This window comes from Oncorhynchus clarkii, chromosome 30 (assembly GCF_045791955.1).
Source record: "Oncorhynchus clarkii lewisi isolate Uvic-CL-2024 chromosome 30, UVic_Ocla_1.0, whole genome shotgun sequence".
Lineage (NCBI taxonomy): Eukaryota > Metazoa > Chordata > Actinopteri > Salmoniformes > Salmonidae > Oncorhynchus > Oncorhynchus clarkii.
The window spans coordinates 3,908,245-3,933,426 of record NC_092176.1 but is presented as its reverse complement, the minus strand read 5'-3'; the positions used below and the strand labels follow the sequence as shown (position 1 = coordinate 3,933,426).

General features: G+C 54.6%; 1 protein-coding gene across 3 annotated transcripts in view; it reads left to right on the top strand.

Annotated features, from left to right (window-relative positions):
- LOC139389691 (multiple C2 and transmembrane domain-containing protein 1-like) overlaps positions 1 to 25,182 on the top strand; it is a 227,384-nt gene that overhangs the window by 198,154 nt on the left and 4,048 nt on the right. For all 3 annotated transcript variants that reach the window (XM_071136580.1, XM_071136582.1, XM_071136581.1), the window contains 3 exons: positions 6,643 to 6,752; positions 7,172 to 7,281; positions 8,368 to 8,465. In XM_071136580.1, the coding sequence (XP_070992681.1) occupies positions 6,643 to 6,752; positions 7,172 to 7,281; positions 8,368 to 8,465 (318 nt within the window). The remainder of the gene's footprint in view (positions 1 to 6,642; positions 6,753 to 7,171; positions 7,282 to 8,367; positions 8,466 to 25,182) is intronic.

Genomic DNA, 25,182 nt, shown 5'->3' with positions numbered 1-25,182 from the left:
GGATTACGGGCTGTCTGCTGTTACAGAATCAACAAGAACTGTTTCAAATGCCCCCTGGGAGCCTTAAATTAGCATCCTGTCACGTTTTATATGACATTTCAATTTTATTGTGCGCCACAAAAAAAGGGGGGGGGGGGGGGGGGGGGGCAATTTAAGCACAGCAGCGAGCGGTCACCAGAGTTTCACACTCATCCTGACTGCCGTGGAATAGGCTTAGTTTTTTTTTTATGATGTGTCTGTTAGGGAAGAATAATATCATGTGAGATGCCATCTTTATAGATGGTGACCTCCCTCCTTCTCAATACCTTAAGTCAGTTCAGAACTAACTGTCTCTATAGAGTTCAAAATGGCTCATCTAGTGTCCCACCCTACGGCAATTCCTCTCAGACAAAAACGAGAGCATAGATGACACATACAACGAGGCATATCCTATTCACGTCTCCCTTTTTTAATGCCTCAACTTGTGATTAAATGAATTTGCAGGAACGTCGTCGCCCTCCGATTCACAATGCGGAGTTCAGTCAACCTAACTTGGCTGTGCGTATATGGAGCGCTCTCCAATGTCACCGTAGGTTGTCTTTCCTCAACAGACTCTTACCGAGCTCCCAACATTCTAACGAGTGTCGCCTCCATGTCTTCCCACATAGAGAGAACTGCTCCAGACACTTATAGGAAGGCAAGCTCAGCAGTACGGGGATCAACACACAGCTGACAAGCAAACACACACACACACACACACTTGCGCAGATGCAGGGCACGCACACACCAGTGATGCGCGGGTTGACTCATAGCCTCGGGGCGGGCGGGTTAAGGGTCATTAAATATTGTTTGGATGAATGGCTGGTGGCTTGAATAAAGAGACAACAATGAAATGCATGTGTAATTCTTGTGCAGTTCATATCTATAGGCTACATTGAGGTTTTTCTTTCATTATTTGAATCTGGCTAAAGCCTAAGCTTCAGGGCCTAACTACAGCCTACGCGTGCCAAATGCACGCCACTTGCCAAACACATTTGGGAACTCGGGCAGAAAAAGTTAACGTTAAAGTTAACAGAGGCAAAAATCGGTGAAACGGAGAGTTTAAAATACAAAAGACAAGGGAGGGCCAGAACAGTAATGTTTGGGAAAGATTTGGTGAAATTAATTCAAAAGAGGATGATAGCAGTGCCGGCTACGCTAACGTGTGATGATTGTGAGGCGCTATACAAATTCGACAGTCCCAAGACGGGGGACTTCAAACATGTCAAGGGAACTGTACTGTTCAGATAGGTTGAATGGAATAGCAAGTGGAATCTGGACACGGACTGTTGGTCTCTAACCTCTCACATAGCCGTAATATATTAACCCCTGCAGAATGAAGCATTTCTTGCTGTGAAATGATACACAAAACGTGCATTTTGACTCACGAACAGGAGCGAAGAGAAAACACGCATCTTGAGAGAGTGAATGCGTGTTTAGGGACCGTCTGTAAAGGTGATCTCTTTTAGCAGCGTCATAGAAGCCGATTTAGTATTTCAACCACATAGAACATGCATCCAAGCCGAACTGAAATCTTATCAGAAAACATGTCGTTTTTTGCAGCTTTTCATCTCCTTAAAACAAGGTCAAACCGATGTCATTGGGAAATCTTTGCACAGGAAAGTCTTTGCTCTGTGAGAGAAGCGGAGATTGAAAGAGGAAAACTTTACAGATGTTGAAGCATTTATTCTATCGATTTATGACATTCTTATGAGCAAGGGTTTATTTCGTCTTCTAGGGCAAGTAATGACTGGAGAGAAACTGCATGTATCTAATTATGATTACACTGACTAACAAATAGCGTGCCAAAATGCAAATTATAAGCAGAAAATATCTAAATTAGGCTTAAAATAAATCCCACACCCCCTGTCAAAAAATGGTTCCGCCGTCTCTGACTGTACAGCCCATTGTCTATGTTTGCGGGTTAGGGTCGGGTGCGGGCTTGTGATTTGACACGTTATCACGTATAGTCTGGGGGGGTTGCGGTTTATTAGCAATTGCAGGTTGGTGCAGGTGAACCTGCAGACCCACGCATCACTAGCGCACACACAGATACGCACACTTGCACTCACACAGACACACACACACACTGTATGAACATATGCACTCGCAGTATTAGTGCAAAGTGCAAATACACACAAAAAAACATACATAAAAAATGGTTCAAAAACTCCAGCAGAGAAACCAGCCCTCGAAATCTTGTGGCTGTAAAATCCCAGTGAGGGAATTGACGTCAGAATGTTTGCCCCTCACGCTGAAACACAGGCCTTTCATGTACAGTACACCCAGCAGGGCTCAATGCAGTTTGTCTCAGATATGAAATAGAGCGTTCCTCTGCTCCATAAGGTTCTGCTGCTGAGTGGCACTGCACCATATGCTTTAGATTGGACTAAATGATCTGTTGGAGAGAGCAACACACACACACACATATCCAACTGAACTGGCATATACCGCGCTGCTGTTTGTGTGTGTGCGCGTGTTTGCCGTTCTCTCCAACAGATTGTTTTAGTTCAATCTAAAGCAGGCTCCGTTTGATGTCATCATGAGGAGAGGTCGATAAGCACTTCCGATGATCTAATGATCCGTCAGGAACACCCATTAGGTAAATTAGAACATTATCCCCTGTGCAGGACTTCCAGTTGGAACAGCACAGTCCAGATCAACCAAACACAGAACGGAAGCCTCAAAACGCTTGCTTTTATATGCGCTCCCTCTACACCACTATAAGGACTTAGGCTGTTTGACAGACGTTGGAGCAGAGTCATTCCAATGGCAAACAGAAATACAGGCCCACCGTCCCCAGTAAAGACCCAAATCCAGAGAGGGGCCACCGATGATGAATGAGAAACCATTCAATCCTAACCTTACAGATGCAGTATCTTAATTTGATCACCCTGTTTCAGGAGAACTTTCCCGCAATGCAGAACATTTCAAACTTGTAGTGTAATTGAGGTTTAAAAAGGCTTCTAAAGTTTGACATTTCCACTTTGAAATGTCAGACTCGATATTTCCTTGCGGAAAATTAATTATAATTCACATTGTAATTCACATTTCCTGTTGCTGTAGGATTATTTTCCTGCCGTAGCAAACTGGCTCAAATTATGATCCCACATCTGTATGCGTGTGTGCATGCACATGGAGGAGCACACACACGTATGCACACACACACACGCACGCATGCACAAACACACACACACACAGCGTGTTTTCTTCCATTCTCCTGGAGGTGCAGAATCCCATATCACTGACTCCAAGTCTGTGACTTGCAGTTCAGAGCCCGTGGCGGTGGGGTGAGAGAGTCAGGGGAGCTGATCGTCGTCTGCGTTTTGTTTATGTGCAACAAACTTCCCTGACATAATTAGACTAGACTTTTTAATAAATGCACCAACGGAGACAGACATACCAGTGGCCCCTGCCACCACACTCCCTCCACACACACATTCATTATGAATACAGCTCTAATGATGGGAAATGAATCAAGTCATCCATTTTCAAAGTTGTTTTCTTTTTCAAGTCAGTGAAATGTCAGCACACATTAGACGATTATAATGTACCTCTACAGTCCTAGGAGGATGGGTCACAAAGACACAGACCTTGAAGCAAACAAACAGGCCAAATCTTCACAAAATGCAACAAAGTGTTTCATCTGGCTCTCGTTCCTATTTTCCCCCATTTGTGCTGTCCATATTTGGCGAAGTGTATTTTTAATATTATAATTTAAAAAACGTTTACCCCTTTTTCTCCCCAATTGGTAGTTACAGTCTTGTACCATCGATGCAACTCCCATACGGACTCGGGAGAGGCGAAGGTCGAGAGCCGTGCGTCCCCCGAAACGCAACCCCGCAAAGCCGCACTGCTCCTTGACACACTGCATGCTTAACCCGCCAGCCAGCCACCCCAATGCGTTGCGCCGTCCCGCCACAGGAGTCACTAGAGCACAATGGGACAAGGACAACCCGGCCGGCCGAACCCTCCCCTGCTGGGCTGCAACACAGCCTGGGATCGAACCCGGGTCTGTAGGGACTCAGCTAGCACTGCGACCGCTGCGCCGCTCGGGAGGCCTCTGTATTTGGAGAAGTTTGAGTAGGTGAGTACAGTACAGAGTTGGCTCGGGTGACGATTGGTTACCATTGGGAGGTCTAGCACCGCAGTCTCCCTCTGTCCCTAGCTTGTCTTCCTGTTAGGTGTGAATAGGCCTGGTATGTGACACCAGGACCCAGCGTTAGGGATCTGCCTACACTTACACTGTTGATCAGGCCATGGAAACCACATGACAAGTGTGACATAAACTAGTGACATCAGCTTGTTGTAGGCCAGGTTCATCTGAATCAAACTAGCCTATAACTGTTAAGTAGGGTTAGCAATGGCATAGCCTCATCAAGACATGCAATTGTACAACAATTCGATTGACTTGTTTGAACTTCATCATGTCTGACGTGTAGCGGACGCTACACAATTTTTTTTGTTGTTGCCGGCGCCGTATCATTTACACACACGCGTGAAAGACATTTTCAAAATGGGAAGGGCGCCAACATTAAACGTCAAAGTCAAATCCTCATCCGAGAAGCAGACACGAGTCTGCATTTTATCCTTCTTTCAACACACACACTTTTGAAGACACGACACAGGCAACTTTTGACCTTCGCAATGATCTGTGAATGGCGCTGTCATCCAAGACAGATGCACTCTACACTCTATAGCAACGCTTCCCTCGGCGATGACATTATAGTGCATTGGCAAGGTCGCAATGGATGTCAAGGTTACCAACAGAAAAGGTGCAAAGAAAAGCAAGGTGAAGGCAGCACCATGTAACTAAAGGTACTGTGAAGTCATTCTGAGGCGTATTACTTGGCCACAGCTGAGCCAGCTGTTCGTATCAAGCTTCTCTCTAGAGCAGGTTGCTCTAGTCTAGTCCATATGTGACTGCTGGGGAGCAGGAAAAAACAAGGCTCTCCCTGGCTCTGTTTTTGCTGCCTCCCTCCTATGTTTGAAGGCAGGAAATAGGAGTCAGCCCACAGTTCGAGGGGCATGTGGCAATGGTTTATGCGCCTCTGACTTCTAACCTATCCCCTCCGCCCCCACTCGCTCTCTCACACCGCTCGACTGTCCTTCAAAACACTCTCCCCGGTGCCCCGAGAACACTCCCCAGGCCCAGAACACAAAGCCCAACACAACCCAACACAATGGACTATGGACATGGGGCTTTGTTGGACCCAGTAATACAAAACAGATGGGGGCTGAGGAAAGGGGGAGAAAGAGGGTTTGTGAAATATTTGCAAAGAAAAATAACCCTGGGACACTGTCTAATTATATCTATTTGTCTTGTGTGGTTTTTTCGAGGAGGCCATGTGGTTTTTGCTGGCTGCATCCAGGTTCATTTTTCAAATATCTGATCCTACAGGAAGAGCAGGGAGAGCAGGACAAGGGTTGTGATGGAGGGGGGCGATTGGGGAGCTCTGGGGAGGATTTGGGGTTGGGGCCTGGTGGGTAAAAGATCCACTAATTCTCTTTAATGAGATGAATTAGCCTCTTGTTGTTTCTAGGATGTGGCTGTTTCATTTGATTATTGAAGGCCATGACCAGTATGTGTAACTGTAGCATTGTCATACACAGGTGGACATTCATTGATGTCAAATACTGCCATGATGTGTAAAGTGGGTTTGAAAATAAGTGGTTTTGAGTAAACCTGCCTGACAATCAACAGGGATGGTGATACTTGATCTGGTCTTCCTTGCCCGTTGGTGACAGTCTTTACAAACTACAAGTGAACTTCCTGAAAGGTCACAGGTCACTGTGGTGGTGTAGTGCTGAATCAGTGCTATGCTCTTAGTCTGTCTTTGTCCCGAGACAGAGACAGGTTTGCGGCCCCCTCTCCTCCAAGCATGTGCACACCCCCACCACAACAGTCTGCGTCTGTCTTTATGTCCTCACTCACTCACCCACTCTCACTCCGTCAGTCAGTCACCACATCCTGTCCCAGTCCGTTCTGTCGGTCAGTCCTACAGCAGCTCATTGACTGTTGCATGACTTCTTTTGTACTCTGTCTAATACACGTAACTGGGGGCTTTTCCATTGGCCCGACGCGTAACTCTGTGGTCCATATTGGGCCTGCTGATGTTCTCAACCGTCAAATGTTGAGAAGGAAGTGCTCGTCACGGCGCGGACGGCGTTCACGATGATAATGATGTCACCTCTGGTGACATCACAGTTTGCTGCCAACAACAAAGCGGGCCCAGTCTTTGGCATTAGAAAGATTGATGGATCCATTTGGCATTCAGCTAAATTCCCCCCCTATTCACATATTCAGATTTCCCCGTGTCCTCGCTGTAAGAGAGAAAACATTGGGATTCGTTCTGCTGACTTTCTGTCTCTATTACAGCCTGGAGAGTAGTCAGTCAACTGGAGGAGAATCTCTCTGATTTGGCTCCCCGCTTCAAGTCTTTGCCGCTCTTTAAATGTTTTCTTTGTTGAAAGATGCACGTGCCCAGCCCGTCTCTCTGTCTCTCTCACTCCCTCGCTCGCTCGCTTTCTCTCTTTCCTCTCTCTCTCTATCTCTCTATCTTGCTCTCACTCTCTCTTTCTCCTTCTCCTCCTTCTCCTCCTCCTCTGTGTCTGTCCTTGCAGGACCCGGAGAGAAAGGGCTTCATCAACAAGCTGTATGCCATCCAGGATGTGTGCATCAGTGTGCAGAATGCGTTGGATGAAGTAGCCTCCTACGGCGAGAGGATAAAGAAGTGAGTCGTAAGCTTCCTCCTCGGCGCCCGGCCCGCTCCTCCAATGCTCCCTCGTCCCCCCGCTTCCCCGTGCCAGCGCTGTCGGCATCGCTAGCCCTCACCAACCCCCCCCTGTCACATCTTACTCAGCCCCGCCAAGCTGGCTGGAACACACACACCATGCGCGCGCGCACCCATTCATGCATGCACACACACACACATACGCGTTTCCGCTACACACAGGGCAGAGGATAGGCAGTAAAGTTATTGAGACTCCCAAGTCAGTTTCACTTGTAGGGCAATGTCTGAGAATTAAAGGATGCATGTTTTTTTCCCCCCCACCAAGTAAAGAGTCTCGACCAAACGTGTTTAGTCTAGACTGTTGAATATTTTTCTCTCTCCTTCAGGGCTAATACGTATCTGTCCCACTCTCTCCACAGCACATTTAACTGGACAGTGCCTTTCCTAAGCTGGCTGGCCATCGTTGCACTGTGTGTGGCCACTGTGCTCATCTACTATATCCCCCTACGCTACATTGTCCTGGCCTGGGGTGAGTGCCTGAAACCAAGTTACAACTTCTAAAGGCTTTATAGAGCATACAGAAAGGCTGCATAAAGCACTACATAAATGCTTCACAAGGGTGCGTAAACATACATGGTGCATTCGGTCACATTTGGCCATTCACCAGAGGTACTGTACCATTGTCTTATAAACGCAGTAGTAATATACATTTATAAGACTACAATGGAATTGTGTAGTACCTTTGGTGAATTTGCTAAATGTGACAAAAGCCGCACTGTATATTTTTATACACTGTTTATAGTGTATGACATATGCTGATAGAGGATTTAAAGGCTTATGAAGCCTTTATATATGCTCTATAAAGCCTTTTGAAGTTCTTTGTTTACAGTACTTTTATGTGATGTAACCGGTAAGGTGGGCTAGATTGGGAATGGAAAATCATTATATCTCCTTTATTGACCCTGTCATGTGGGTTGGTGTCTACTTCCATGGCACAGTTGCTCAGGGAACAAACTCAGTGAGCTGAGTATTTCAGACAGAGCTGAGCAGCACCTCCTCGAGGGGTGGAGAGGGGAGCTCTGGTCTCTAATGGTGTCTGCACTCGCCTTCTGAAACACATTGAGTTACCTTGAAGGGCTCAAAGAGGGCTTTGATGACACAGACCGAGAACGAGGAGAGAAAAATAGAGGGGGAAAGAGAGAGAGAGTGAAAGAGCATGGGAGAGAGAGTGTGAGAGGAAGAGATCGAGAGAGAAACAGTGTCAGAGAAACAGAGGAGTTTGAGAGAGAGAGAGAAAGATAGTGTGTGATTGAAACAGAGGAGTTTGAGAGAGAGAGAGAGAGAAAGATATTGTGTGATTGAAATAGAGGAGTTTGAGAGAATGAGAACGACAGTGTGGGAGAAAGAGAGAGAGAGAGAAAGAAAGAGAAAGATAGTGTGAGAGAAAGAGAGTATGAGAGACACAGGAGGTTTGAGAGAGAGAAAGATAGTGTGAGTGAAACATGAGTTTGAGAGAAAGATAGTGTGAGTGAACCAGAGAGAGAGAGAAAGAAATAGAAGGTAGGCGAGCTCTTGTGACCCATGCGCTGAACAGCTCTCTCCCCTCTGCCTGCAGGGGTGAATAAATTCACCAAGAAGCTCCGTGACCCGTACAACATTGACAACAACGAGCTCCTGGACTTCCTGTCCAGAGTCCCCTCAGATATACAAGTGGTGGGTGTGATTTTGTCCCTTCTTCCCCTGCTCCCACTCCTATCTCTCTCCCTCTCTCTCTCTCTCTCTCTCTATCTCTCTCTCTCTCACTCTCTCTCTCTCTCGCTCTCTCTCTCTCTCGCTCTCTCTCTCTCGCTCTCCTGCCATACCTATGTATTCACTGATGTCCCTTCTAATGGTGATTTTCCCATAGTGATTTATATAGACTGCCGTATTGCTAACACATACTGGAAAACAATATATAACCATTTTTCAACCATTATTAAGTGTTTTTCCTGCTCAATACTTCCTGATTTCATTCCATGTCCACAGAATGAATAATGTTAAGTGAGTGAAGACCTTTATGGGCTGACTGATTGAATCCACCCAGAAGTGGCTCCTATAGAGATGCTGTTGTGAGCAAGTCATTATAGATTTAAACCAACAGTTTAACCACCCTCACGCGGTTTAGTTCCTCATTAACCGTGAGATCAGATTAACGCTGCGGTCGCTGGGTTAGGACGGTGGGGTTTGATAAACTCTTAACTCCGACGCTCTAACGCGCCCAGCCAAGGTGCTGCCTCTGTTTAACTGCAATTAAACGGCAGCTTGTGAAAGTGAGCCTGTTATGCGGGCGGGGGAGGCGGCGTCCTCTGTGACCGCTAAGCAATGCCTGGTGCTCAGGGCGTGCCGCTGAGAGCAGAGCGACACAGACGCACACCCGACCCAATCCCCTGCCACATCGGTGCTTCCCCTTTGATCGCCTGTTGGCCGCCACCTCTTTGATCTTTACGGGGTCGTAATCCTCCGCCCCCAGCCCCGCCCCCAGCACGCCCCGTGCTGTTTTACGGTATTCCAGAGCCATTCCGGTGGCAAGTAGCCCCGACCCAAATGAGGCCAAGGTGGCCCTCTGCTGAGGTGCAGCCACCTTGCACACCTGGAGCCGGAGGGGCCGGCAGGTAGGAAGGCTTTACGAGCCCCTTAATGAGGGGTGGCTGGTCGGGATAGCTCAGGGACGCGCGCGTGCACACACACACACACACAGGCAGACATGCGTACGCAAACACACACACGGGCGAAAGCATGCACACACACACACAGACACACACACAGCCCACGGACCCTGGAGCTCTTGCTACTGCTGCTACCACTGCTGCTGCTGAAGGGTTAATTGGTAACAGGTTTCAGCACCAGGTTGCGACACCCTCGTCTCACACCACTATTCCCAGCCAAATATAACTTCCTGATCACCAGACTGGGTGCTCCGCCCCAGAAGCAGAACACTGCGAGCTCCGTGGCTAAAATCGAACCAGAACGTTCTGCCCTCCTCCGCTGTGTTGTACTCTCTCCTCTGCACTGCCTCCGGTGGTGGGTTCCCCCCATTGCCTGTGTTTCTGGGTCACAGGGGCCTGCAGGGGCCAGGTCAGGGGAGGCTGAGGCTGGAGGGCCGCAGGCCTAAATGGAGCATCCCCTCCCCGGCGCGTCTCCAGCCGGCCAGCTCTGCGGATAACAAATGAAGTGCTATTTCAGGGCCCTCTACATCTCCCACGCTGTCCCCCTGGTGGCCCTCTCTGAGGCCAGGGCAGGGCCAGCTCGGCGCTCCATGTCATTTTAGAGGTGCTTTGGAGCAGCCGGGACTGATGGCTTTCGAATGACTTTACATACAAAGGGCAGACAGGCTGCTGCGCCACAGGTTGGCATGCTCTGTGTCTTTTCTGTGGAAGAACGTTTGTACCCTCCCTCTCTCTCTCTCTCTCTCTCTCTCTCTCTCTCTCTCTCTCTCTCTCTCTCTCTCTCTCTCTCTCTCTCTCTCTCTCTCTCTCTCTCTCTCTCTCTCTCTCTCTCTCTCTCTCTCTCTCTCTCTCTCTCTCTCTCTCTATCTCTCTCCCTCTCTCTCTCGTTCTATCTCGCCATCTCCCGAAGTCTCTTTCCCTGTCGCTCTCTGTCTCTCGCTCTGGGTGTGCGCGTGCGCGTGGTCTCCCGGGTGCATATGTGTTTATTGTTGTATAGCTTCTCACATTTATTTGGTTTGCTGACATGTGTACATTCACAGAGACCGAGATTGTCTGTGGGTGTGTGTTTTGTGTTTCGAGAGCAATGGATCAAGCAGCATATTGCTGCTCGTCAGTTGTAGCATTGTTCACGAGGCGGCCATTGCTCAGGAAGTGCTGGCGGTTGGGTTGGCGGGGCTGGATGGCTGCTACTCCCTCAGCTCTAGTGAACCCTGAACAGTGCACTTTCACTACAGCTACAGGGGGGCCTTTATAAAAAATGTGCTCTTCAGCTCACTGACCCTGGGCCTCAAACAGCACTGTGAACCACCTTTAAAGACCAGAACAAAGGGGGGTACATTGGTTGAAACCTCTACCTACTAGCCAGTTCACCTTGTCAGCTGCTTCGTTTTCCTCCGGGCTTAATGTTCTTCATAGGCTGTAACTATAATGGCTGCCTTGTATACTTCCCCCTCTGGATGTCTGGCTGTGATTTCTATACCAGAGTAAGCTACCTTTTCATTCTAGGCTAGGGGAATCCTTCATGTGCCCTAAACGAGGCCAACAGACATAATCAACTTAAGTATTTCCAACCTGCCATTTGGGACAGCTCCGTGTACCAGCATGCTTTATGATGCCATTAGCCATGTGAGCTGTGGACTGCATAAGTAGGAAGATAGCAATTAGCATAGCAAGTGCTCCTTTATAGCCAGCGTAAAGTAGCAGGTTTACTTTAAACCCCTCCACAGAAATAGACACGACTCGTCATTGAACTCTGATTTTTTTATCTTTTTTTAACAATCTTGATGTTGAGGATGGCTCTTATTGGCTGCTGAGGAGGGGATCCCAGAGGTCAGGAGGTCAAAAGCAGGGCGTAGGGGACTGAAAAGGGCTGAGGCTACTTGTGAAATACCATCCATCACATCTTCCACTCTGCTCTGCCACAGGCCCCCTCATCATCCCTGGGACACATTTCAATCTTTCACTTGAAGCAAGCAATTAGTCTCCCACTCAGCAGCCTACAAACTTGCCGGGAAAACGCTCCGTTTGTTCTTTGTCTGTTTGCCTACTTTCACCTTGACATGCTTCTTCTCTGTGAAAACTCAACAGGAGTACTGTCGAGTCCCCTGTTTATGGGTGTCGGTGCGCTGGCTGTTGTTTTTGGCACCGTTTAATACCCCTAATGCAAGGTTATAGGCATCACAAAAGATGAAGCCTGCAGCAGCATTCCCCCCCCTGTAGAAACAGCATAGTGTAGTGTATCATTAAAATGCCCTCTCTGCCTCCTCTCATTGGCTTACTTATATCTGCCTTTTCCCGCTCCGCTACCCGCCCAGGCGCCTTCAAACCAGAATCCTCTCGCTTAACGACTGAGAGAGAGAGAGAGAGAGAGAGAGAGAGAGAGAGAGAGAGAGAGAGAGAGAGAGAGAGAGAGAGAGAGAGAGAATAGCGCCGTGCGGAACACCGGGTCCCGGGACGCCGCCACCGTCTGACACTGCTAAACAAAATGCTCTCTGGTATGCGCGGCGCCCCCTCCGCAGTGCACACTTCAAAGGCTGTTTTGTAGTTTGACTGTCGACATGGGGGAGAAGAGAGGAGGGCGGGTGGCGAGGAGCGAGGGTGGAGCAGCCTTTGAGCAGCGCCAGGTCTTTTACCCACTGTCTCCCAAAGATGTTATCTGTGCTCCACACTTTGTTTTTAAACAAATTGCTAGCTCACTGTCGTCACCTTTTTCCCACTCCCTCTCTCTCTTTACCCCTTTTTGGGGGGGGTTTTCTTCTCACTAGCTCCTCTCCCGCTCCTCTTTTTTGACTTTAACTAGCTCGCCACGTCTTCTTGTGCAGGGCGGTGTAGCTTTATTAGGAAGGGTGAGCGTGAGCACCAGCGAGCGGCGCCGCGAGTGCTGCACGGCGGGCCTGTCACCTGGAAGGTGGAAGGGAACGGGTGACGTGTAGGAGAACGTCTCTCCCTGGCAGCTCTTCTGAAAGAGATCTTTTTTTGATTGAGCTATTATTGTTTTTCCCCCTTTCCTTTTCTTCTGTCTGGTTCCCTCCTTTCGATAAGGAAACTAGTTTCTCCCAAAATGCAAACTTTTGTTTGTCTAGTTTTGATTTTGACCCTCTCTTCCCACCCTCTCTTGTCTCTTGCACCCCCCCTCTCTCTTGTCTCTCGCTTCCACCCCCCCTCTTGTCTCTCGCTTCCCCCCCTCTCTTGTCTCTCGCTTCCCCCCCTCTCTTGTCTCTCGCTTCCCCCCCTCTCTCTTGTCTCTCGCTTCCCCCCTCTCTCTTGTCTCTCGCTTCCCCCCTCTCTCTTGTCTCTCGCTTCCCCCCCTCTCTTGTCTCTCGCCCCCCCCCTCTCTCTTGTCTCTCGCTTCCCCCCTCTCTTGTCTCTCGCTTCCCCCCTCTTGTCTCTCGCTTCCCCCCTCTCTTGTCTCTCGCTCCCCCCCCCCTCTCTCTTGTCTCTCGCTTCTCCCCACCCTCTCTTGTCTCTTGCCCCCCCCTCTTGTCTCTCGCTCCCCCCCCCCCCCTCTCTCTTGTCTCTCGCTTCCCCCCCTCTCTCTTGTCTGTCGCTTCCCCCCCTCTCTCTGTCTCTCGCTTTTCCCCCCCTCTGTCTCTCGCTTCCACCCCCCCTCTTGTCTCTCGCTTCCCCTCCTCTGTCTCTCGCTTCCCCCCCTCTCTGTCTCTCGCTCTCCCCCCCTCTCTCTTGTCTCTCGCTTCCCCCCTCTCTCTTGTCTCTCTCGCTTCCCCCCCTCTCTCGTTCTCGCCCCCCCCTCTGTCTCTCGCTTCCCCCCCCTCTCTCTCTGTCTCTCGCTTCCCCCCCTCTCTGTCTTCGCTTCCCCCCCTCTCTGTCTCTCGCTCCCCCCTCTTTCTCTGTCTTCGTCTCTCTCTCTGTCTCTCTCGCTTCTCTCGTCTCTCTCTGTCCCTCGCTTCTCCCTCCTCTTGTTTTCGTTCTCCCTCTCTCTGTTTTCGTCTCTCTCTCTGTTTTCGTCTCTCGCTGTTTTTCGCTTCCCCCCCTCTGTCTCTCGCTTCCCCCCTCTCTTGTCTCTCGCCTCCCCCCCTCTCTGTCTCTCGCCTCCCCCCCTCTCTGTCTCTCGTCTCTCTCTCTTGTCTCTCGCCCCCCCCCCTCTCACTTGTCTCCCTCAACCCCCCCTCTCTGTCTCTCGCCTCCCCCCTCTCTCTTGTCTCTCGCTTCCCCCCTCTCTCTGTCTCTCCCTTCCCCCCCCTCTCTTGTCTCTCGCTTCCCCCCCTCTGTCTCTCGCCTCCCCCCCTCTCTCTTGTCTCTCTCGCTCCCCCCTCTCTCTTGTCTCTCTCGCTCCCCCCCCTCTCTTGTCTCTCGCCTCCCCCCCTCTCTTGTCTCTCGCTTCCCCCCCTCTGTCTCTCGCCTCCCCCCCTCTCTTGTCTCTCGCTTCCCCCCCTCTCTTGTCTCTCGCCTCCCCCCCTCTCTCTCTTGTCTCTCGCTTACTCTTGTCTCTCGCTTCCCCCCCTCTCTTCTCCCTCGCTTCCCCCCTCCTCTCTCTTGTCCCTCGCCTCCCCCCCTCTCTCTTGTCTCTCGCTTCCCCCCCTCTCTTGTCTCTCTCGCTTCCCCCCCTCTCTTGTCTCTCGCCTCCCCCCCCTCTCTCTTGTCTCTCGCTCCCCCCTCTCTCTTGTCTCTCGCTCCCCCCCTCTCTTGTCTCTCGCCTCCCCCCCCTCTTGTGTCTCGCTCCCCCCCTCTTTGTTCGCCCCCCCTCTCTCTTGTCTCTCGCTTCCCCCCTCTCTTGTCCCTCGCTTCCCCCTCCTCTCTCTTGTCCCTCGCTTCCCCCCCTCCTCTCTCTTATCTCTCGCTTCCCCCCCTCTCTTGTCTCTCCCTTTCCCCCCTCTCTCTTGTCTCTCGCCCCCCCCCTCTCTCTTGTCTCTCGCTTCCCCCCTCCTCTCTCTTGTCTCTCGCTTCCCCCCCTCTCTTGTCTCTCGCTTCCGGCCCCCCCCTCTCTTGTCTCTCGCCTCCCCCCCCTCTCTCGTCTCTCGCCTCCCCCCTCTCTCTTGTCTCTCGCTTCCCCCCCTCTCTTGTCTCTCGCTTCCCCCCTCTCTCTTGTCTCTCGCTTCCCCCCTCTCTTGTCTCTCGCCCCCCCCTCTTGTCTCTCGCTTCCCCCCTCTCTCTTGTCTCTCGCTTTCCCCCTCTCTTGTCTCTCGCTTCCACCCCCCCTCTTGTCTCTCGCTTCCCCCCTCTCTTGTCTCTCGCTCCCCCCCCCTCTCTCTTGTCTCTCGCTCTCCCCCCCTCTCTCTTGTCTCTCGCTTCCCCCCTCTCTTGTCTCTCGCTTCCCCCCCCTCTCTTGTCTCTCGCTTCCCACCCTCTCTCTTGTCTCTCGCTCCCCCCCTCTTGTCTCTCGCTTCCCCCCCTCTCTCTTGTCTCTCGCCCCCCCCCCCCTCTCTCTTGTCTCTCGCCTCCCCCCCTCTCTCTTGTCTCTCGCTTCCCCCCCTCTCTCTTGTCTCTCGCATCCCCCCCTCTCTCTTGTCTCTCGCCCCCCCCCCCCCCTCTCTCTTGTCTCTCGCCTCCCCCCCTCTCTCTTGTCTCTCGCCTCCCCCCTCTCTCTTGTCTCTCGCTTCCCCCCCTCTCTCTTGTCTTTCGCTTCCCCCCCTCTCTCTTGTCTCTCGCTTCCCCCCTCTCTTGTCTCTCGCCCCCCCCCCTCTTGTCTCTCGCTTCCCCCCCTCTCTCTTGTCTCTCGCTTCCCCCCTCTCTCTTGTCTCTCGCTTCCCCCCTTCTCTTGTCTCTCGCTTCCCCCCCCTTTTGTCTCTCGCTTCCACCCCCCCTCTTGTCTCTCGCTTCCCCCCCTCTCTTGTCTCTCGCCTCCCCCCCCTCTCTCTTGTCTCTCGCTCTCCCCCCCTCTCTCTTGTCTCTCGCTTCCCCCCCTTTTGTCTCTCGCTTCCACCCCCCCTCTTGTCTCTCGCTTCCCCCCCTCTCTTGTCTCTCGCCTCCCCCCCTCTCTCTTGTCTCTCGCTCTCCCCCCCTCTCTCTTGTCTCTCGCTTCCCCCCTCTCTTGTCTCTCGCTTCCACCCCCCCTCTTGTCTCTCGCTTCCCCCCTCTCTTGTCTCTCGCTCCCCCCCCCCTCTCTCTTGTCTCTCGCTCTCCCCCCCTCTCTCTTGTCTCTCGCTTCCCCCCCTCTCTTGTCTCTCGCTTCCCCCCCCTCTCTTGTCTCTCGCTTCCCCCCTCTCTCTTGTCTCTCGCTCCCCCCCTCTTGTCTCTCGCTTCCCCCCCCTCTCTCTTGTCTCTCGCCCCCCCCCCCTCTCTCTTGTCTCTCGCCTCCCCCCCTCTCTCTTGTCTCTCGCTTCCCCCCTCTCTCTTGTCTCTCGCATCCCCCCCTCTCTCTTGTCTCTCGCCTCCCCCCTCTCTCTTGTCTCTCGCCTCCCCCCTCTCTTGTCTCTCGCCTCCCCCCTCTCTCTTGTCTCTCGCTTCCCCCCTCTCTCTTGTCTTTCGCTTCCCCCCCTCTCTCTTGTCTCTCGCTTCCCCCCTCTCTTGTCTCTCGCCCCCCCCCTCTTGTCTCTCGCTTCCCCCCCTCTCTCTTGTCTCTCGCTTCCCCCCCTCTCTCTTGTCTCTCGCTTCCCCCCCTTCTCTTGTCTCTCGCTTCCCCCCCCCTTTTGTCTCTCGCTTCCACCCCCCCTCTTGTCTCTCGCTTCCCCCCCTCTCTTGTCTCTCGCTCTCCCCCCCTCTCTCTTGTCTCTCGCTCTCCCCCCCCCTCTCTTGTCTCTCGCCCCCCCCCCCCCCCCTCTCTTGTCTCTCGCCTCCCCCCCTCTCACTTGTCTCTCGCTCCCCCCTCTCTCTTGTCTCTCGCTCCCCCCCTCTCTTGTCTCTCGCCTCCCCCCCTCTCTTGTCTCTCACTACCCCCCCTCTCTTGTCTCTCGCCTCCCCCCCTCTCTCTTGTCTCTCGCTTCCCCCCTCTCTCTTGTCTCTCGCTTTCCCCCCATCTCTTGTCTCTCGCTTCCCCCCTCTCTTGTCTCTCGCCTCCCCCCCTCTCTCTTGTCTCTCGCTCCCCCCTCTCTCTTGTCTCTCGCTCCCCCCCTCTCTTGTCTCTCGCCTCCCCCCCCCTCTTGTCTCTCGCTTCCCCCCCTCTCTCTTGTCTCTCGCTTCCCCCCCTCTCTCTTGTCTCTCGCTTCCCCCCTCTCTTGTCTCTCGCCCCCCCCCCCCTCTTGTCTCTCGCTTCCCCCCTCTCTCTTGTCTCTCGCTTCCCCCCTTCTCTTGTCTCTCGCTTCCCCACCCTCTCTTGTCTCTTGCCCCCCCCTCTTGTCTCTCGCCCCCCCCCCCCTCTCTCTTGTCTCTCGCTTCCCCCCTCTCTCTTGTCTGTCGCTTCCCCCCCCCTCTCTCTTGTCTCTCGCTTTCCCCCCCCTCTTGTCTCTCGCTTCCCCCCTCTCTCTTGTCTCTCGCTTCCCCCCCTCTCTCTTGTCTCTCGCTTCCCCCCTTCTCTTGTCTCTCGCTTCCCCACCCTCTCTTGTCTCTTGCCCCCCCCTCTTGTCTCTCGCTCCCCCCCCCCCTCTCTCTTGTCTCTCGCTTCCCCCCCTCTCTCTTGTCTGTCGCTTCCCCCCCTCTCTCTTGTCTCTCGCTTTTCCCCCCCTCTTGTCTCTCGCTTCCACCCCCCCTCTTGTCTCTCGCTTCCCCCCTCTCTTGTCTCTCGCTTCCCCCCTCTCTCTTGTCTCTCGCTCTCCCCCCTCTCTCTTGTCTCTCGCTTCCCCCCTCTCTCTTGTCTCTCGCTTCCCCCCTCTCTCGTCTCTCGCCCCCCCCTCTTGTCTCTCGCTTCCCCCCCTCTCTCTTGTCTCTCGCTTCTCTCGCCCCCCCTCTCTCTTGTCTCTCGCTTCCCCCCTCTCTCTTGTCTCTCGCTCCCCCCCTCTCTCTTGTCTCTCGCTTCCCCCCCTCTCTCTTGTCTCTCGCTTCCCCCCCTCTCTTGTCCCTCGCTTCCCCCCCTCCTCTCTCTTGTCTCTCGCTTCCCCCCTCTCTCTTGTTTCTCGCTTCGCCCCCCTCTCTTGTCTCTCGCTTCCCCCCCTCTTGTCTCTCGCTTCCCCCCTCTCTTGTCTCTCGCTTCCCCCCTCTCTTGTCTCTCGCCTCCCCCCCTCTCTCTTGTCTCTCGCCTCCCCCCCCTCTCTCTTGTCTCTCGCTTCCCCCCTCTCTTGTCTCTCGCCTCCCCCCTCTCACTTGTCTCTCGCTCCCCCCTCTCACTTGTCTCTCGCTCCCCCCCTCTCTTGTCTCTCGCCTCCCCCCCTCTCTTGTCTCTCACTACCCCCCCTCTCTTGTCTCTCGCCTCCCCCCTCTCTCTTGTCTCTCGCTTCCCCCCTCTCTCTTGTCTCTCCCTTCCCCCCCTCTCTTGTCTCTCGCTTCCCCCCCTCTCTTGTCTCTCGCCTCCCCCCCTCTCTCTTGTCTCTCGCTCCCCCTCTCTCTTGTCTCTCGCTCCCCCCCTCTCTTGTCTCTCGCCTCCCCCCTCTCTTGTCTCTCGCTTCCCCCCTCTCTTGTCTCTCGCCTCCCCCCCTCTCTTGTCTCTCGCTTCCCCCCCTCTCTCTTGTCTCTCGCCTCCCCCTCTCTCTTGTCTCTCCCTTCCCCCCCCCCTCTCTTGTCTCTCGCTTCCCCCCCTCTCTTGTCTCTCGCCTCCCCCCCTCTCTCTTGTCTCTCGCTCCCCACTCTCTCTTGTCTCTCGCTTCCCCCCCCTCTCTTGTCTCTCGCTTCCCCCCTCTCTTGTCTCTCGCCTCCCCCCCTCTCTCTTGTCTCTCGCTCCCCCCTCTCTCTTGTCTCTCGCTCCCCCCCTCTCTTGTCTCTCGCCTCCCCCCCTCTCTTGTCTCTCGCTTCCCCCCCCTCTCTCTTGTCTCTCGCTTCCCCCCTCTCTCTTGTCTCTCGCTTCCCCCCTCTCTTGTCTCTCGCCCCCCCCCCTCTTGTCTCTCGCTTCCCACCCTCTCTCTTGTCTCTCGCTTCCCCCCTCTCTCTTGTCTCTCGCTTCCCCCCTTCTCTTGTCTCTCGCTTCCCCACCCTCTCTTGTCTCTTGCCCCCCCCTCTTGTCTCTCGCTCCCCCCCCTCTCTCTTGTCTGTCGCTTCCCCCCCTCTCTCTTGTCTCTCGCTTTCCCCCCCCTCTTGTCTCTCGCTTCCACCCCCCCTCTTGTCTCTCGCTTCCCCCCCTCTCTTGTCTCTCGCTCCCCCCCCCTCTCTCTTGTCTCTCGCTCTCCCCCCTCTCTCTTGTCTCTCGCTTCCCCCTCTCTCTTGTCTCTCGCTTCCCCCTCTCTCGTCTCTCGCCCCCCCCTCTTGTCTCTCGCTTCCCCCCCTCTCTCTTGTCTCTCGCTTCCCCCCTCTCTCTTGTCTCTCGCTTCCCCCCTCTCTTGCTTCCCCCCCTCTCTCTTGTCTCTCGCTCCCCCCCTCTCTCTTGTCTCTCGCTTCCCCCCCTCTCTCTTGTCTCTCGCTTCCCCCCTCTCTTGTCCCTCGCTTCCCCCCCTCCTCTCTCTTGTCTCTCGCTTCCCCCCTCTCTCTTGTTTCTCGCTTCCCCCCCTCTCTTGTCTCTCGCTCCCCCCCCCTCTTGTCTCTCGCTTCCCCCCTCTCTTGTCTCTCGCTTCCCCCCTCTCTTGTCCCTCGCTTCCCCCCCTCCTCTCTCTTGTCCCTCGCTTCCCCCCCTCCTCTCTCTTATCTCTCGCTTCCCCCCCTCTCTTGTCTCTCCCTTTCCCCCCTCTCTCTTGTCTCTTGCCCCCCCCTCTCTCTTGTCTCTCGCTTCCCCCTCCTCTCTCTTGTCTCTCGCTTCCCCCCTCTCTTGTCTCTCGCTTCCCCCCTCTCTTGTCTCTCGCCTCCCCCCCTCTCTCTTGTCTCTCGCCTCCCCCCTCTCTCTTGTCTCTCGCTTCCCCCCTCTCTCTTGTCTCTCGCTTCCCCCCTCTCTTGTCTCTCGCCTCCCCCCCTCTCACTTGTCTCTCGCTCCCCCCTCTCACTTGTCTCTCGCTCCCCCCCTCTCTTGTCTCTCGCCTCCCCCCCTCTCTTGTCTCTCACTACCCCCCCTCTTGTCTCTCGCCTCCCCCCCTCTCTCGTCTCTCGCTCCCCCCCTCTCTCTCTCCCTTCCCCCCTCTCTCTTGTCTCTCGCTTCCCCCTCTCTCTTGTCTCTCCCTTCCCCCCCCCTCTCTTGTCTCTCGCTTCCCCCCCTCTCTTGTCTCTCGCCTCCCCCCCTCTCTCTTGTCTCTCGCTCCCCACTCTCTCTTGTCTCTCGCTCCCCCCCTCTCTTGTCTCTCGCCTCCCCCCCTCTCTTGTCTCTCGCTTCCCCCCCTCTCTTGTCTCTCGCCTCCCCCCCTCTCTCTTGTCTCTCGCTTCCCTCCTCTCTCTTGTCTCTCGCTTCCCCCCCTCTCTTCTCCCTCGCTTCCCCCCCTCCTCTCTCTTGTCCCTCGCTTCCCACCCTCCTCTCTCTTATCTCTCGCTTCCCCCCTCTCTCTTGTCTCTCGCTTCCCCCCTCCTCTCTCTTGTCTCTCACCTCCCCCCTCTCTCTTGTCTCTCGATTCTCCCCCCTCTCTTGTCTCTCGCTCCCCCCCTCTCTCTTGTCTCTCGCTTCCCCCCCCTCTCTCTTGTCTCTCGATTCTCCCCCCTCTCTCTTGTCTCTCGCCCCCCCCTCTTGTCTCTCGCTCCCCCCTCTCTTGTCTCTCGCCCCCCACCCTTGTCTCTCGCGCCCCCCCTCTTGTCTCTCGCCTCCCCCCTCTCTCTTGTCTCTCGCTCCCCCCTCTCTCTTGTCTCTCGCCCCCCCCCTCTCTTGTCTCTCGCTTCCCCCCTCTCTTGTCTCTCGCCTCCCCCCTCTCTCTTGTCTCTCGCCTCCCCCCCCTCTCTCTTGTCTCTCGCCTCCCCCCCTCTCTCTTGTCTCTCGCTTCCCCCCCTCTCTTGTCCCTCGCTTCCCCCCTCCTCTCTCTTGTCCCTCGCTTCCCCCCCTCCTCTCTCTTATCTCTCGCTTTGCCCCCCTCTCTTGTCTCTCCCTTTCCCCCCTCTCTCTTGTCTCTCGCCCCCCCTCTCTCTTGTCTCTCGCTTCCCCCCTCCTCTCTCTTGTCTCTCGCTTCCCCCCCTCTCTTGTCTCTCGCTTCCCCCCTCTCTTGTCTCTCGCCTCCCCCCCCCTCTCTCTTGTCTCTCGCCTCCCCCCCCTCTCTCTTGTCTCTCGCTTCCCCCCCTCCTCTCTCTTGTCTCTCGCTTCCCCCCTCTCTCTTGTTTCTCGCTTCCCCCCTCTGTTGTCTCTCGCTCCCCCCCCTCTTGTCTCTCGCTTCCCCCCCTCTCTTGTCTCTCGCTTCCCCCCTCTCTCTTGTCTCTCGCTTCCCCCTCTCTCTTGTCTCTCGCTTCCCCCCCTCTCTTGTCCCTCGCTTCCCCCCCTCCTCTCTCTTGTCCCTCGCTTCCCCCCCTCCTCTCTCTTATCTCTCGCTTCCCCCCCTCTCTTGTCTCTCCCTTTCCCCCCTCTCTCTTGTCTCTCGCCCCCACCTCTCTCTTGTCTCTCGTTTCCCCCCCCCCCTCTCTCTTGTCTCTCGCTTCCCCCCTCTCTCTTGTCTCTCGCTTCCCCCCTCTCTTGTCCCTCGCTTCCCCCCTCCTCTCTCTTGTCCCTCGCTTCCCCCCCTCCTCTCTCTTATCTCTCGCTTCCCCCCCTCTCTTGTCTCTCCCTTTCCCCCCTCTCTCTTGTCTCTCGCCCCCCCCCCCCTCTCTCTTGTCTCTCGCTTCCCCCCTCCTCTCTCTTGTCTCTCGCTTCCCCCCTCTCTTGTCTCTCGCTTCCCCCCTCTCTTGTCTCTCGCCTCCCCCCCTCTCTCTTGTCTCTCGCCTCCCCCCCCCTCTCTCTTGTCTCTCGCTTCCCCCTCTCTCTTGTCTCTCGCTTCCCCCCTCTCTTGTCTCTCGCTTCCCCACCCCTCTTGTCTCTCGCCTCCCCCCCCTCTCTTGTCTCTCCCCCCTCTGTCTCTCGCTCCCCCCTCTCTCTTGTCTCTCGTTCCCCCCCTCTCTTGTCTCTCGCCTCCCCCCCTCTCTTGTCTCTCGCTTCCCCCCCTCTATTGTCTCTCGCCTCCCCCCCTCTCTCTTGTCTCTCGCCCCCCCTCTCTCTTGTCTCTCGCTTCCCCCCTCTCTTGTCTCTCGCTTCCCCCCCTCTCTTGTCTCTCGCTTCCCCCCCCTCTCTTGTCTCTCGCTTCTCCCCCCCTCTCTTGTCTCTCGCTCCCCCCCTCTCTTGTCTCTCGCTCCCCCCTCTCTTGTCTCTCGCTCCCCCCCTCTCTTGTCTCTCGCTTCCCCCCTCTCTTGTCTCTCGCTTCCCCCCCTCTCTTGTCTCTCGCTCCCCCCCTCTCTTGTCTCTCGCTCCCCCCCTCTCTTGTCTCTCGCTCCCCCCCTCTCTTGTCTCTCGCTCCCCCCTCTCTTGTCTCTCGCTTCCCCACCCCTCTTGTCTCTCGCCTCCCCCCCTCTCTCTCTTGTCTCTCGCTCCCCCCTCTCTCTTGTCTCTCGCTCCCCCCTCTCTTGTCTCTCGCCTCCCCCCCTCTCTTGTCTCTCGCTTCCCCCCCTCTATTGTCTCTCGCCTCCCCCTCTCTCTCTTGTCTCTCGCCCCCCCTCTCTCTTGTCTCTCGCTTCCCCCCTCTCTTGTCTCTCGCTTCCCCCCCTCTCTTGTCTCTCGCTTCCCCCCCCTCTCTTGTCTCTCGCTTCTCCCCCCTCTCTTGTCTCTCGCTCCCCCCCTCTCTTGTCTCTCGCTCCCCCCCTCTCTTGTCTCTCGCTCCCCCCCTCTCTTGTCTCTCGCTTCCCCCTCTCTTGTCTCTCGCTTCCCCCCTCTCTCTTGTCTCTCGTCTCTCCCCCCCCTCTCTTGTCTCTCGCTCCCCCCCCTCTCTTGTCTCTCGCTCCCCCCTCTCTTGTCTCTCGCTCCCCCCCTCTCTTGTCTCTCGCTTCCCCCCTCTCTTGTCTCTCGCTTCCCCCTCTCTTGTCTCTCGCTTCCCCCCTCTTGTCTCTCGCTTCCCCCCCTCTCTTGTCTCTCGCTCCCCCCCTCTCTCTTGTCTCTCGCTTCCCCCCTCTCTCTTGTCTCTCGCTTCCCCCCCTCTCTTGTCCCTCGCTTCCCCCCTCCTCTCTCTTGTCCCTCGCTTCCCCCCTCCTCTCTCTTATCTCTCGCTTCCCCCCCCTCTCTTGTCTCTCCCTTTCCCCCCTCTCTCTTGTCTCTCGCCCCCCCCCCCCCTCTCTCTTGTCTCTCGCTTCCCCCCTCCTCTCTCTTGTCTCTCGCTTCCCCCCCTCTCTTGTCTCTCGCTTCCCCCCCCTCTCTTGTCTCTCGCCTCCCCCCCTCTCTCTTGTCTCTCGCCTCCCCCCCCTCTCTCTTGTCTCTCGCTTCCCCCTCTCTCTTGTCTCTCGCTTCCCCCCCTCTCTTGTCTCTCGCTTCCCCACCCCTCTTGTCTCTCGCCTCCCCCCCTCTCTCTTGTCTCTCGCTCCCCCCTCTCTCTTGTCTCTCGCTCCCCCCCTCTCTTGTCTCTCGCCTCCCCCCTCTCTTGTCTCTCGCTTCCCCCCTCTATTGTCTCTCGCCTCCCCCTCTCTCTTGTCTCTCTCTCTTATTGTCTCTCGCCTCCCCCCCTCTCTCTCTCTCGTCTCTCGCTTCCCCCCCTCTCTTGTCTCTCGCTTCCCCCCCCCTCTCTTGTCTCTCGCTTCTTCCCCCCCTCTCTTGTCTCTCGCTTCTCCCCCCTCTCTTGTCTCTCGCTCCCCCCCTCTCTTGTCTCTCGCTCCCCCCTCTCTTGTCTCTCGCTCCCCCCCTCTCTTGTCTCTCGCTTCCCCCCCTCTCTTGTCTCTCGCTCTCGCTTCCCCCCTCTCTTGTCTCTGTCTCTCGCTCCCCCCCCTCTCTTGTCTCTCGCTCCCCCCCCTCTCTTGTCTCTCGCTCCCCCCCTCTCTTGTCTCTCGCTCCCCCCTCTCTTGTCTCTCGCTTCCCCACCCCTCTTGTCTCTCGCCTCCCCCCTCTCTCTTGTCTCTCGCTCCCCCCTCTCTCTTGTCTCTCGCTCCCCCCTCTCTTGTCTCTCGCCTCCCCCCCTCTCTTGTCTCTCGCTTCCCCCCCTCTATTGTCTCTCGCCTCCCCCCCTCTCTCTTGTCTCTCGCCCCCCCTCTCTCTTGTCTCTCGCTTCCCCCCCTCTCTTGTCTCTCGCTTCCCCCCTCTCTTGTCTCTCGCTTCCCCCCCCTCTCTTGTCTCTCGCTTCTCCCCCCTCTCTTGTCTCTCGCTCCCCCCCTCTCTTGTCTCTCGCTCCCCCCCTCTCTTGTCTCTCGCTCCCCCCCTCTCTTGTCTCTCGCTTCCCCCCTCTCTTGTCTCTCGCTTCCCCCCTCTCTTGTCTCTCGCTCCCCCCCCCCTCTCTTGTCTCTCGCTCCCCCCCTCTCTTGTCTCTCGCTCCCCCCCTCTCTTGTCTCTCGCTCCCCCCTCTCTTGTCTCTCGCTTCCCCCCCTCTATTGTCTCTCGCTCTCCCCCCCTCTCTTGTCTCTCGCTTCCCCCCCTCTTGTTTCTCGCTTCCCCCCTCTCTTGTCTCTCGCTCCCCCCCTCTTGCCTCTCGCCCCCCCCCCCCCCCTCTCTTGTCTCTCGCCCCCCCCCCTCTCTCTTTCTCTGTTTTCCTCTCCATTTCAATTTCAATACACTCACAGTAGTTCCAAAATAGTAAATACTTTTCAAGTGTCATATTATGTCTATATACAGTGTTGTAACGATGTGCAAATAGTTAAAGTACAAAAGGGAAAATAAATAAACATGAAGATGGGTTCTATTCACAATGGTGTTTGTTCTTCACTGGTTGCCCTTTTGTGGCAATAGGTCACAAGTTTTGCTGCTGTGATGGCACACTGTGGTATTTCACCATGTAGATAAGGGAGTTTATCAAAATTGGGTTTGTTTATTAATTCTTTGCGGGTCTGTGTAATCTGAAGGAAATATGTGTCTCTTGGGGTGGCAGGGTAGCCTAGTGGTTAGAGCGTTGGACTAGTAACCGGAAGGTTGCAAGTTCAAAACCCTTGAGCTGACAAGGTACAAATCTGTCGTTCTGCCCCTGAACAGGCAGTTAACCCACTGTTCCTAGGCCGTCATCGAAAATAAGAATTTGTTCTTAACTGACTTGCCTGGTAAAATAAAAAATATTACGGTCATACATTTGGCAGGAGGTTAGTAAGTGCAGCTCAGTTTCCACCTCATTTTGTGGGCAGTGTGCCTGTCTTCTCTTGAGAGCCATGTCTTCCTACGGCGGCCTTTCTCAATAGCAAGGCTATGCTCACTGAGTCTGTGCATAGTCTAAGATTTCCTTAATTTTGGGTCAGTCACAGTGGTCAGGTATTTTGCCACTGTGTACTCTCTGTTTAGGTCCAAATAGCATTCTAGTTTGCTCTGTTTTTTTTGTTAATTCTTTCCAATGTGTCAAGTACAGTAATTATCTTTTTGTTTTCTCATGATTTGATTGGGTCTAGTTGTGTTGCTGTCCTGGGGCTCTCTGGGGTCTGTTTGTGTTTGTGAACACAAGGACCAGCTTGCTGGGACTCTTCTCCAGGTTCATCTCTCTGTAGGTGATGGCTTTGTTATGGAAGGTTTGGGAATCACTTCCTTTTAGGTGGTTGTAGAATCTTTTCTGGATTTTGATAATTAGTGGTTATCGGCCTAATTCTGCTCTGCATGAATTATATGGTGTTGTACGTTGTACACAGAGGATAATTTTGCAGAATTATGCATGCAGAGTCTCAATTTGGTGTTCGTCCAATTTTGTGAATTCTTGGTTGGTGAGCGGACCCCAGACCTCACAACCATAAAGGGCAATGGGTTCTGTAACTGATTCAAGTATTTTTAGCCA